Source organism: Rhipicephalus microplus, chromosome X (assembly GCF_043290135.1).
Source record: "Rhipicephalus microplus isolate Deutch F79 chromosome X, USDA_Rmic, whole genome shotgun sequence".
Taxonomy (NCBI): domain Eukaryota; kingdom Metazoa; phylum Arthropoda; class Arachnida; order Ixodida; family Ixodidae; genus Rhipicephalus; species Rhipicephalus microplus.
In genome coordinates, this window is record NC_134710.1 from 168576200 (window position 1) to 168589801 (window position 13602).

Sequence of the window (13602 nt, forward strand, 5' to 3'; positions counted from 1 at the left end):
CTCCATCTTTCAGCAGATCTGATGTTACCTGATCCTCACCAGGAGCTTTGCCTCTTTGCATGCTCTCCAAAGCTTTTCTGACTTCTTCTATCATTACTGGTGGGGTGTCATCTGGGTTACTGCTAGTTCTTATAGTATTAAGGTCGTGGTTGTCTCGGCTACTGTACAGATCTCTGTAAAACTCCTCCGCTATTTTAACTATCCTATCCATATTGGTAGTTATTTTGCCTTCTTTGTCCCTTAGTGCATACATCCGACTTCTGCCTATCCCAAGTTTTCTCTTCACTGCTTTGATGCTTCCTCCGTTTTTCAGAGCGTGTTCAATTCTCTCCATGTTATACCTTCTTACATCGCATACCTTACGTCTATTAATCAACTTCGAAAGCTCTGCCAGTTCTATTTTGTCTGTTGTACTTGACACTTTCATGATTTGACGCTTCTTAATTAGGTTCTTCGTTTTCTGGGAAAGCTTGCCAGTGTCCTGTCTAACTACCCTGCCTCCAACTTCCACTGCACACTCCATAATGATACTCGTCAGATTATCATTCATTGTATCTACGCTAAGGTTGGTTTCCTCACTAAGAGCCGAGTACCTGTTCTGCAGCGATACTCTGAATTGCTGTACTTTCCCTCTTAGGGCTAGCTCATTGATTGGCTTCTTGCGTATCAGTTTCTGTCGTTCCTTCCTCAAATCTAAGTGAATTCGAGACCGTACCATTCTATGGTCACTGCATCGTACCTTTCCAACCACTTATACGTCCTGCACGATGCCTGGGTGTGCACTCCTTATAAAGTCTATTTCGTTGTTATTTTCGCCATTAGGGCTCCTCCATGTCCACTTGCGGTTTTCTCATTTTTGGTAGAAGGTATTCAAAATCCGTAAATTATTGCGTTCTGCGAATTCTACTAGTAGCTCTCCTCTGGCGTTTCTAGTACCGATGCCATAATCTCCTACTGCTTAGTCTCCAGCCTGCTTTTTCCCTACCTTTGCATTAAAGTCGCCCATCACTATAGTATACTGTGTTTTTACCTTACTCATTGCCGATTCCACGTCTTCATAGAAGCTTTCAACTGAAGCGTCATCATGGCTGGATGTAGGCGCGTAAACATGTACTACCTTCATCTTGTATCTTTTATTCAGTTTAATTACGATACCTACCACCCTTTCATTAATGCTATAGTATTCCTCTATGTTGCCAGCTATGTTTGTGAATTACGTACCCCACTCCCAGTTCTCTTCTGTCTCCCAAGCCCCGATAGCAAAGGACGTGCCCTTTCTGTAGCACCGTATAGGCCTCATCTCTCCTCCTAACCTCACTGAGCCCTATTATACCCCATTTAACGCCCTCTAGCTCCTCGAATAGTACAGCTAAACTTCCCTCACTAGATAATGTTCTAGCATTAAACGTTACCAAGTTCAGGTTCCAATGGCGGGCTGTCCGGATCCAGAGATTCTTAGCACCCTCTGCTGCGTTGCAGATCTGACCGCCGCCGTGGTCAGTTGCTTCGCAGCTGCTGGGGACTGAGGGCCGTGAGTTATTTGACGTATGCATGTGGGAGGTAGTGGCCAGATACCGCACCAGGGTGGCCAATCCTTCTCTGGTGAGGGAGTGCGTTTCCGGCGGTGGTTATCGGTGAGGCCGCACCCCAGGCCTCTTATTAGGCGGACTAGTGTGCATTTATTTGTTTATTGCGAATTCGAATACTCACCTATTCATTAGAATATTCCAAGCATTCGAATATTCGCACAAGCCTAAAAATGACGAATCACAAGTTGCTGCATTTAAGGGGAGATGCTACTCAGAAAATTATTTTTTTAACAAGAGTCTGAATTGAACACAAATTGGCATTTGTTTATGTGTAGCTTGTTTGGTTTTATTTCTGCAGCTCAGACAATGTGGAATAATGTCCATTGTTATGCAATAATTCTGACTTATAAAGTTTTGAGATAAAGCATGCAGATATAGCTTACTATGATTCTTTGGGACTGTAGAGCGCAGAGAACTATACAAGTTTCGTGTGTAAGAAGGGAAAATACAATATTAAAATAGAATAATATACTATGGCCTAGTTGCCAAGGGCTTTCAATGTTATGTAATATTTTGAAAAACATAACTAAGCAGCATTGGAAATAAAATTAGATACTTGCACTCTACAGGCCTTCATCATGCTATGTGCAAAATTTCGTACAGTTCTGACAATTCTAAGTATACTAACTAACGTGCATAAGCAGCACAGATCACACAAAAAGCAGCACAGATCACACAAAAAGTATTTACAGCATTATCAGTATTTACAGCGTGTGAAATACTGGAAACAGTATAAAAAAACACAAAGTATTGCGGGTGAAAATGCCGGCAACAAATAACGTGGAGAAAAAACAACAGAACAAAAAAAAACAAACCATAGCTAAAAAAATATAGACAGAGGAATGAAAAAAAAAAAAAACGTGACAAGAATGTGCAAAACAGCACTTGATTATCGAGCGCTCAGCTCAGAAACAAAAAGAATATGTTTGTGTTGAAAGGAAAACGAGGAAAAAAAGACTGTTTGAAGATGTTGGTTCAGCAGGAATATTCAGTTAATTAGAGTGAATGAGATGAGCGAGTAGGGCGCCGGTCTCGCGGTTTGATGTACAAGTCCTAGTCTATTTTAACAAGTTCATGGTGAATTAGTTAAAACATTTTAAGTCTTTCTCGATGGAGTCGTGTCTCTAGAGGTTCAAGGTTCGCGTCTTGTAATAAAGCACTTACGGATGTGTGACGATGATAGGAATTGAAGTTGAATCTGACTGATTTCCGTTGTATGCCCTCGATTTCACTTGTGGTTGGTTGTAGGGACCCCAGACAGGAGCAGCGTATTCTAACAGTGGCCTAATGTATGTCTTGTATGCCAATAATGTTATGTTACTCGTGCATTTAGAAAGGTTCTCCTCAGAAATCCAAGCTTATTCATTACTTTATTTTTAATGTAAGCTATGTGACTATTCCACCTAAGGTTCGACGTGATCACGAGGCCAAGATATTTACATTCAGTAACAAACGATAGGTTATGACCACTGATTCTGTATACAAAGGGTAATGGATTCTTTTTGCGTGTTTGGTCACGGACAATACGATGATTTTTCGTTCACAACCAACGACTCCAACACCGAAACTCATGCCGACACCGACGCAGAAATTTTTCCAAAACGAGTTTCTGCTATCGCTTTTAAGGAGCCCTGCAACACTTTTCCAAGCAGCCATGAAATGAATTCCCACCATGAGCTTATGGCCTCACAAGTTCACCACCGCAATTTTTTCGTTAATCCATCCAGTACAAGATTTCTCGGACGCTTCAATCGCATTCTGTCTATTCTCATTCCGACAAAAGCACTGGAAGCTAAGCTAAGCACCTTTTCCTTGTCTTTTTTTAAATAAGCGGCTGCTCAATGCGATTACGCGCGCACGCGTGGACAAGTCACAGCCTCCCACAGCGATCCATGTAATCACCGAGCACGCCATAAGCCAATGGCTAATCTAACGGCCACGACGAGTGATTTTTGAGCTTCCCCTGTCATTCATATAGAGAAGAGTAAGCAATTTTCAGCAGATTGTGAGAATTCATTGCGAATTCCAAGCTGCGTGTTGCGTTATAATATTTGGGTCGCGTGTTTTCGGGAGCATCGGCAGCATTTTCGGACCATGCGCAAAAAGTCTTGCAAGGCCAGATCAACTTATTGTCACGTAGTTGTGACTAGAGATGCCTAGTGCCAAAAAAAATGTAACTTTCCTTTTTTTAGAACAATTGGAAAAATTAACCAAAATTTCTGTGGGTGAAGTATGCAGAAATAAAGCTTAGGCAACACCCAGCGTTGAACATGAAACCAAAACGTCGCGCACCACACCAAACATCACATAAAGTCAGCGTCAGCTTAGCTTGAGTCTATACCGTAGCCTTGTCGTTCGGGTGTGGTCACGTTGGGGGCGGTTCTCATGTTTTCGTACCCGTTATAGCTCTTTTCTTTTTTTTACATTCCCTCATACAGTTCTGCAGCCTGTGGTGAAAGTCCGCTCATAAAGCCGCGTGCAAGCAGATTCTGCAATGGTCACGCCAATTTCCGACGTGTGGATGCACTTCTTGGTCAGGGAAACTGTTGGCGGGAAACGGGGACTCCCTGTCTGTTAGAACTGCAACAGCTGTTACACTTTTCTCAATGCAACATTTTAACAAAATAAAGCAAGCTACAGATGGAGCCAGTGATACCGACTCTAAATAAGAGGTTTCACATCGTACTTTTACCATCTTGTTCAATGTTTTCATGGTCGAAGCCTCGAGGAAATAGACCTTTCTGGGTTCTTTATTCTAACAGCCATAATATTTCTTGGAAGCCGCACCTATTCACAGGGAGCTGAATTAAGTTCGTGGTGGTGCTTCTGGCCCGCCTTCGATCTCATCAATGCAATATTCCTTTGTGAAAAGTGAGAATGCACTTCAATTTCGTTATTTACATATTATAAGTCACTGCTTTGACAATGGGCAATAACTTATTGCCATACGCTCAAAAGTTGTTCTTTTCCATTTTTTCATAATTTTCAAAAAAAGGGGTAAAAACTTTTTTTTCGACAGCTCAAAAATTCTAGAAATTTTGCATTTCTAGTTGTGATGGTACCCAAGCAGGTACACACTGTGAGGTCCCGGCGAGAAATCGTCTAGATGTCGGTTTATTCAGTGCACTTGTGCCCGAATTAAACACAGTGGTGGGGAAATCAATCACTGCTGAAGGCGTCCGTCAAGACACGGCCCTTGCGCCCACTGGTGAATAATTTAAAACCTTTGACGTCACACGTTCAAAGGCGTAGCTTGTGAGCAAGTAGCACATTCGAGAACACACTACGATTGCCAAGGTGCGTGTGCGTGTTGGTGCCGTATGGTTTATTATATCAGTGCGTTAGTAGAATAATATTATTGCTCCAAATACCTACATTACCACTTTGAAGATATATAGTTGCAGGTAAAAATAGGAGTGGTAGCAAAAAGCAGGATCAACGCAAAAGCACTCGTGACAATACACGGCACCTAAAAGAAATGCTCTATAAGCTGGCCAACGAAGCACAAAAGGACGTATTCAAAGAAAGTGATGAAATTATAACCTAGAAAACATGATGAAATTCTATTTCACAATATAGAATCATGCCCGTAACGTTCGAGGCTCTAATAGAGGAAAGAAAGCTGCCAAACTGCTCACTTACCAAAAATTCAATTCTAGGAATAGCATCAACTGACGAAGTACTCTATTAAAAACAAAAATTCAAAAGTGGGTCTTAGCACCGTGGTGCCCTTCGTGAAGTCACTTAAACCCCTTTTCAAGGTAGAGGCAAACAAAAAAAAAAGAAAATTAGCATTCCCAAAGAAGTCGCAGTACACTCGTGAAGCGCCTTTCAACTGGCACCCGTGTCGAATCGCGCGTTTGCCATTCGACGTCGTCGTGGCGGTTTTGCTCGCTCGCCCCGGCGCCTCCGCCTGCTCCTCTCTCCGTCTTTATGGATGCGTAGCGTTGTTTGAGCTACTCGCTTTGCTCGCTTCCAGCGAACATGCGCATCTTTGGTGGCGGTCATGTCAGGCTCCGTGCGGACACGGACAACGCCTGCCAGTTAACGGAGAGCGCACTGCTAAAAAAGAGTTTTAAGTGCGGGGTACCCAAGCGACATACGTGACCACGACGTTAGGGCGCCGGCATTCCGCATGCGCGAAACTGCTCGAACATGCGTCGCTAGATCGCTGGGGCCGTGCGTTCGTGCGGCCAAACGCAATGATACCACACCTCTTGCCTCCTAGCGGAGATAGGCTGCCCCGGGCGCACATGCTGACGCTTTTGGCGCAGCATGTTACCCGTGACGTCACCCACCTTCACGGCGAGCCAAGCCGAGGCCGGCCAGAGCCACTAGCTCGACTGCTGAGCACAAAGGCGCCAGATCATGACCTACTACACTCCTGACCTGCCCAGAGAGCACCTCTTCCAGCGCCCACGTTCTAGTTCATACCTTCTGCCGCTAGGGCCGTCACCTACGAGCGGCGTGGCGCTAGGCAGCACCTGTTCGCTGTCGTCTGCTTCAGCCATCGCTGTGGCAGTGCAAATCGTTCTTATTGTGCATGAATTGTGTATGAATGTGTAAAATATGGCAAATAAAGCGATATGATTCCTCGTCAGAGTTGGCTGCATTCGTGTGGACGTTTGAAGCAGAAATAGAACCGTAAAAAAAGCACACAAAGGGTCACAGTGGCAAGCAGACGGGAACTTTTCTACAAATGAAGGAAAATTTATTATGAAAATATTTCTTGAATGAAAACGTAGTCCAACGAGATAAAAAAACTATTGTTAGGCATTCATTGTTCACACTGAATCACGATGGTTCCAGACGATACGCATACACAAATTGCAGAAGATACGCAGAAACACAGTAGGTCGTGTGCAGAAACTTGCAGACGGCAGATAGCTGCAGTAGTCAGCTCTAATAGTGGCCGCGTGCAGTTTTTTTTTTTTAGATGAGCTGACACCTCAAATGTAAGTATGGTGTATTGCTGCGTGCCATATTGCAAATCGGAACAAGGCAAACAAAGTAAAGTAAGTTTTCACGAGTTTCCTGCCACAGACATACGGGAAGAATGGATCGAGGCAATTGGAAGAAAAGGTGAGTCTTGTGTTTTTGAGAGTCGTTTCAATTCAGAACGAGTTGCAAGCTAGCAAGAAGCACCAGGGTGCTTTAGTAAACTTTATTTCCGTGTGTTATGCTAATTCACTGAGCTAAAAAACATGAAAGCTTTTTTAAAGTACCGCGGCTAATATGGCAGGCTCCACAAATAGTGCCAAGAAATTTAAATATAGCACACAAGAAAAAAGTAAATATACGAAATCTGTAAATTATGTAAAAATGCGTAGCGGTGGGTTGCGAGGGGTTCGAGCACCCTTCCCGAAGGCTGCCTCAACAAATGCCGCCGAAATCCATAAAAAAATTAATGATATGAAATATTTACGTGCTGCCTCCACAGTTTGTCTCTCTGTGTGTGTGTGTGTGTGTGTGTGTGTGTGTGTGTGTGTGTGTGTGTGTGTGTGTGTGTGTTTAGCGATGGACAACTCTTGAACACTGGGTGTCACTGAAGTTAGCGACCGAATTTGGTCAAATGTATTTCTCATCTCAAACCTCTATCTTCCCATACAGCTTTGTTCGTTTCTGTATAAGCTTACTTAAGGTAATTAGAAACGTTACGCCGGTAACGAAATGTGGCGATTAACTGTTCACTCTATATAGGGCTGGCAGGCGGTCGGGTATAATGACATAATTGAAGTCCTTCGTGCAATGAGCCCATCGGCTCTGTGAGGGTTAAGAGACCCAGCCGGTGAAACCGAAATGAGGAACCTGGAATAATCAGCGACAGATACTCTATTTATGTGCGTGCTGCATCTGAGATTACATCATGCATGACAAAGATTCGTTTTGGAGAATGCAAAAGAACAAAAACCACTGAAGTCATCGTCGTCAACGGCGGAGTCATTGTACAGGTTAGAGGTTTGCGCTCTAAACCAAGACCAAGGCGCTCAAGTGCGCCTCGGTTTCGGCTCTGTCGTATTGGGTCGCGCTTCGTTACTGAGCAGCCATTAGGAAATTCAGCTTTGTTATGAAACCTTGTATAGCCAATGAGCTCTTCGAATAAAGGGCTTCAAGTATGCCACTGGACTCGACCACGTACCATCACTAAACATCAATCGACGAATGTAGTCATCTAAAAAGACATTTACAAAGGCTGCGAGAAAATATGAAAATGCACTAAATGGGTATACAGGTACTTCCCCAGAATAAAATCGTGGCTATGCTTTTTCTTAACCTCCCCATTTGGCTTGTTACATTTTGGAAAAATTAATTACAAAAAAGGTGTTATGGACTGTTATTTTGCAATCTTGCTAGCCATGCGTATACGCCTTTACCTTTGATGAAGGTTCAGGAAAGCATCGCTGGGAGCCCAGCGACCGGTCGAAGGTATGCAGCCTGCATTTTACCGCTGAAGATTACAGAACAGTGACGAAAAGGAAGATGTTGAAGCCCACAGCCGTGCCTTCCTTATTTCCCGCTTCTCCTGATCCACGTGGGCAAGATCCAATGCCGCGGAAAAAGCGGCTAAAACGAACGCAGGGGGAAACAACGCTGGCACCCATACAAGTAAAAATACTGTAAGTAAAACTTGAAGTCTAACACAACAACGGATAAGAATAATGTTAGCAGTATTCCCTTATGCGTTTAGCGGGACAATATATCTGTCATGCTTCGCTATTTTTTCGGCTTAACAGGGGAACGTCCAACGCAGATTCTTCTCAAGAAGAGCGAGCATCAGCGGAGCCTGGGGAAGTATATAGTTCTGAAAACCCAATTGAAACTGCACAAGAGGCCGAGTGGTTGCATTTTCCATCAAGTCAGGACAACATGGAGGACTGTAGTTCAGTTATACAAGGGGAACACCAAGCCGTCACTGTGTGCCAGCAAGTAGGATATTCTTCGAAAGTGCAGAAACTTTGTTTGAAACATCAGCTTTAACTGGCATATTGTGGCACGCATAAGTAAAGCGACAAATGTGTTTTGTTTCATTTTGAAGTGCTGTAACATTGCTCGAATCACACGCATACACTCGCCAAATTCTTTTAGCAGAAACCTTGATATCACTTTGAGGGATCTGCTTTTCATTGACAAACGAGTATAATGGCACATTTTCAGCATGTGTACGCGCCCCAACTGCGGGTGTCGCCCTTGGGCGCTATCAATCAAACATAACCACTAGTACAACAAAGGCGGTACTATTCCGCCCTAAAAATAAGTCTGTTAATGAAAACATACATTTCAAGTATGGCGATACTATTATTGAGTTAGTAAATTGTATAAAAATTCTTGGAGTTACATTTTCGAGCAATATGCTTTGAAACGATCGCATTTACAGTGTGCTGGGTCAGTTATCTCGCGTAGAGGGCACGGTGTACAGTGGCAAAACTGTTCTACTATACAAGGTAAAATTCTTACTTTATAAATGACTGTTCTGTTGGCATCTTGCTTATTGTTTCTTGGTATGAAGGACTACGACTAACACGCGCTTACAAAAACTGTACCTGATGCAAAAGACGTATATTAGAATAATTTTTTACTGGTCGTATGATGCTCGCAGAAGTGAATTGTTTCAACAGGCTGGAATACCACCCCTACATCGTCTCTACGATTTTAAGTTAGCATTGGTGGTCAGGCGTCAATTTCAAGAAAGTCGACATTATTTGTACGACCTCTCGAAACTGCAGCCAAATAATTTGTTCGAAACATGACATAAAGAAACATGGAAAATAAAAACTTCGAGAACAAACTACTCCACAGATAGGTTGTTCTACACAGTTTCTACGTTAATTGATAAATATGTGAAAGCTGGCATAGATTTCTTACTCTGTACCCGAACTCAATTGCACGATATACACATGTATAGTTTTCAAGATTTCTTTGCAGTTGCTACATTGTTATCATGGTTGCTATTTTTATTTTTAGAATTTGAACTTGATATTTTTGTAATTGTTGCTTAGATAACATTGCTAACTGTTTGCCAGTGCTGTCGTGCTAAAGGCGTCTGTGGGCCTATGTCAAGCTGCCTCTTTCGAAGAGCAGCTTTTACCTGCCGCTGTCCTTCATCAAACTATTGATGAAAAATAAAACATTATTATTATTATTATTATTATTATTATTATTATTATTATTATTATTATTATTATTATTATTATTATTATTATTATTAACTATGCTCGACAAGATGATGATAATGATGACGATAAAAACTTTATTGGGGTCGCAATGTGTTGCCCTCGATAGGCACATCACTGCCTTTACCATATCGTCTCATCGCACGGACATATAAAATCATAGAAACGCGCATCGGCCAGCGCTCCCCGTTCCAGCAGACAAACTCCCGTAGCGAAATTTGACGCACAATTTTTGTTGTGTAGGTCACAGTAAGAGTTAAAGCTTCAATTCCTGTGTCTCTCCTTGATATGCGTCCGTGGGCGTATGTGCATTATTCTCTTCTATCAATTGACTACAAGTGTAACACCTGTCCAGGGCGAGTGTCCAAGGTAAGTGCTCAACAGGGGCACTGCGTTTCACCTGACGCGTCCTAAACAACCTAAAATCAGTTTGATATTCTATTACCAATGAGTACATTATTAGTCAAAAGCTTTATGAATACTAAATTGAAGTTTTTTTAGGCTGGAATGGCAAAAACAACCATGCAGCAAGACATTTCTACGCAAATATACAGCTTTAGAAGTCAATCAACCAGTATAGCCTAACTACTAAAATGTAACACATAGCACACGTTAGCCTTTTCAGCAAAAAACAATCACACGTATAGGCAGTTTGTCACAGAAGCAGACGCATGGTATCAGTCCGTCGCCCTCCTGCCGGCCGCACAGTAGCAGACGAACAGGTTATAGGTAGCGCCACCTACGGCGAGCGATTGAACGAGAGCGGGGACACGCGCTCCCATAGGAACCCCGCTATCTGAACAGGTCAGGAGTGTAGTAGGTCATGCGCCAGATCACGGACAGCATCAGCATGGATCGGCCACCTCCAGCGAAGCAGCGCAGCGGAAGGTTTTACTTCACGCCCGAGGTAGATATTTTTCTGTTACGTCAGGTGCTGGCCATGGACCCTTTTAAAGATGGTTCGAAATGGTCCGCCATCGCTCGCAACTTGTCGGCGGTGTTGCTGAGAAACGTGGTTGCCCGGAGCCTTCAGGCATAAACTCTGTCGGGAACAATTGACGTCGATAACTAAAAGTCGTCGTTGTGTACATTGTTTACACAGAGTTACACGTTACACCGTTGTTCAGTTTCTACGACCAGCCGTCTGGATTGCTTGGCATCATTAGTACCGGCTCAGTCGAACTGCAAATGGCGGCCCATACGAAAAAAGTTTTCTGTTTTCGGTTTATAACTGTCATATTATTAATCAATGATTTATTGAAAGTAATCCACTTTATACCGTGTGTATGTTTATTTGACATTCAAATCATAAAAATAATTTTTAAATTACTGACGTGTCAAGATTCTATGGCGCTACGAACGCATGTGACCTTCGTGCGGCTCGCGTTTTCATGCGTGCCGCAAATCTGCGCTCGACGTGCAGATTTGCTATTGCAGTACCACTCGTTTTTCTGATAGATGGAGAGTGCTGACGCTGCCAAAAACTGGGAGGTGGAGGTCGTGCCTGGTGCTTCCGGTTACGTCCCGGCCAGATTGGATCCAGATTGATTACCCCCTGATTGGAAGGACGTGTCGGGAGCGGCGAAGATTGTACAAGGAATTGCTCAAGCAGGCCTTGATTCGTGAGCACCTTTCCGGAGCACCTGCAGTGGGGGAGACGCCCGCTGCGTTCCCGACTGATCAAGTAGGCACCGGTAAGCCTGGCGATTCGTGCGCGCGAGCCTACAACTAGATCTCGGGCGATGTGAAACTTTCTCAAGGAAAAATGGCTAGTAGTGGTATATATTATATATAGGTAGTTATTTCATATATTTATCATATGTAATCTGGTGCTTGTAAGCATTTCCAGTAACACTTTTAGACATGGTAGTCAAATCAATCCACGCTAGTGGTATATATTCTATACCAATAGTGGCATGTGTTATACAGGGTGTGACAGCTATTTTTAGCCATGATTAAAAAATATGCTAACAGTCTTTGATGATTCGCCCAAATGCATGTTGCATACTATCGTTTGATGTGCAAGTCGCACCATTTTATGTTTTCTACTTAATTGCTTAATTAGGCATGATTATTTACCTTTTAAAGCAATGAAGCTAGCAAAACTTTATAAGGGTGATGGTTGCAATTGGTTGACAAATGTCCGATTAGAAAGTTTGTAATCTGCTAAATGAGTGTTTTTCTGCTCATTGCAGATGCCCAGGAAATACAAAAATACTTGGCTGGAGACTTAATGGATTCACCACGTTCCCCTTAGTCTAGGAAAGCAAGCAGGTTATGTCGCCGCTGGGCCTCCATGAAGTAGTCAGCCACTTATGCTATTTCTTAAACCACATTGCAGTTCCTTTAGTGAATGAACAGTGAAAGGCAGCAATAAATATTCTGTTTCTGTGAACATCAAATCCCTCAATGGGTCATAAATTTTGCCCTGCTCGGTCATCTCTGCCGACCGACCAAAAAAAACTAAACGGCCTGGTGGAGCCATGTCTTTTTTGGCCTCATAGTCTCACTAGGCCTCTGGTGACACACCGCCAAACACCTTCACTACCTCACTGTGCAGGCGCACACCTTGGCCAATGGCCCATTTCTCTTTAGGCCATTCCTGACCCATAGCAACAAGCACAAATTGCTTTTGATAAGTGTCCAAATCATCCAGATTCTCCTTGAATACGGGAATTGAACTGTGACAGTTTATGAACAAAGGACGTGTTTCATCTAAATCGTGCACTGGAGTTAACTCTGTGGAATCTTCAGCGCTGACTATCTTTAAGCAGTAATGACATCGAAGTTAGGCATGCCAGCATTTGAATCCCTATGTAGTTATTGTCCCCCGACAGCAATTCACAAGTCGGAATGCAACGGAGGGACGAATCAGTTGTATTTATTAACATGACCACTATCGAGTACAATTGACAAGAAGCAGAACGCTCGCCAATATTTAGTAATACCAGTGCTGCCTTACAGCCACCACAGCTGATTGTGTTACAAAAAAAAAGCGTGACATCAGGTTCGTCTGCTAGATATCATTGTGCCATTGCCATCAACAGTGTTGACAAGTGGTGAAAGCAGCTTTCTGTAATTGGGAATCACAATTCATTTCAGTTTTGACACTAGGCAAAGCAGTGATTTAGAAATGAACGTCCTTCCAAGCAGCGATAAGAATTGGTGCGAAGGGGTGCACACTTGAGTCATGCTAAGCCATACTGATTCAAGAATAGTGTGTACATCATTCCAGTATATGCAGAGTGGTTTATGAAATATCAGGTAACTGTACGATGACATCGACAGGTTGTGATGCTGTGGACAACCAGAATGATAAATGTGTGCCTTTTCATTTTGTTTTTGCCTAATGTCCATGATAAAAAATGTTGTAACAAAGCAACACATTTGGAATTGCACTGCTGCCACAAATGCACAGTGTCCAATTTTATGAAAGAGAATGCGTCGCCCGCGCGCTGCGGTGGTTGCTGGCAGCGCGTTCAAGCGGGAGCGAGAGCAACCAGTCTCTTTTCACGTTATCTCGCGGTGAGGAACCCAACCATTCGTTGCCGATATAAAACCAGTAGCAAGAATGCGACCACCTCCCTTTTCAAAGCAATTATGCAAGAGCCGGTAATCGCCTTTAAGGGGGAGGGCTTGCAATCTTGCTGTTCTATATCAGCAACGAATGGTTGTTTTCCTCACTGCGCGATGACGCTAAAAGAGAGTGTGGTTGCTCTCGCTCCCGTTTGAACGCACTGCCAGCAGTTGCCGGAGCACGCAGGCCACGCCCCACTGTGTTCTCTTTAATAAAAATTGACACTGTACACCAGCAGGGAAGTATCAGAGAATGTTATCTGCGT

General features: G+C 43.3%; 1 protein-coding gene and 1 long non-coding RNA gene across 8 annotated transcripts in view; one reads left to right on the forward strand and one right to left on the reverse strand.

Annotated features, from left to right (window-relative positions):
* The window catches only part of LOC119177140 (enhancer of mRNA-decapping protein 4), a 99823-nt gene that overhangs the window by 61419 nt on the left and 24802 nt on the right, over positions 1 to 13602 (reverse strand). Inside the window, exon 1 of one of the 7 annotated variants that reach the window (XM_075878182.1) lies at positions 5804 to 5884. The exons of 4 other annotated variants lie outside the window; for them this stretch is intronic. Coding sequence is in view for 1 of the 3 variants with exons in the window: in XM_075878179.1 (XP_075734294.1) it covers positions 5693 to 5726 (34 nt within the window). In the remaining 2 variants the exon portion in view is untranslated. 2 more of the 7 variants (XM_075878179.1, XM_075878183.1) reach the window with 2 other exon arrangements.
* Positions 10581 to 12162, forward strand: LOC119175538 (uncharacterized). The gene is made up of 3 exons (XR_005110305.2): positions 10581 to 10667; positions 11219 to 11454; positions 11956 to 12162. It is a non-coding gene; the product is annotated as an uncharacterized LOC119175538 (long non-coding RNA).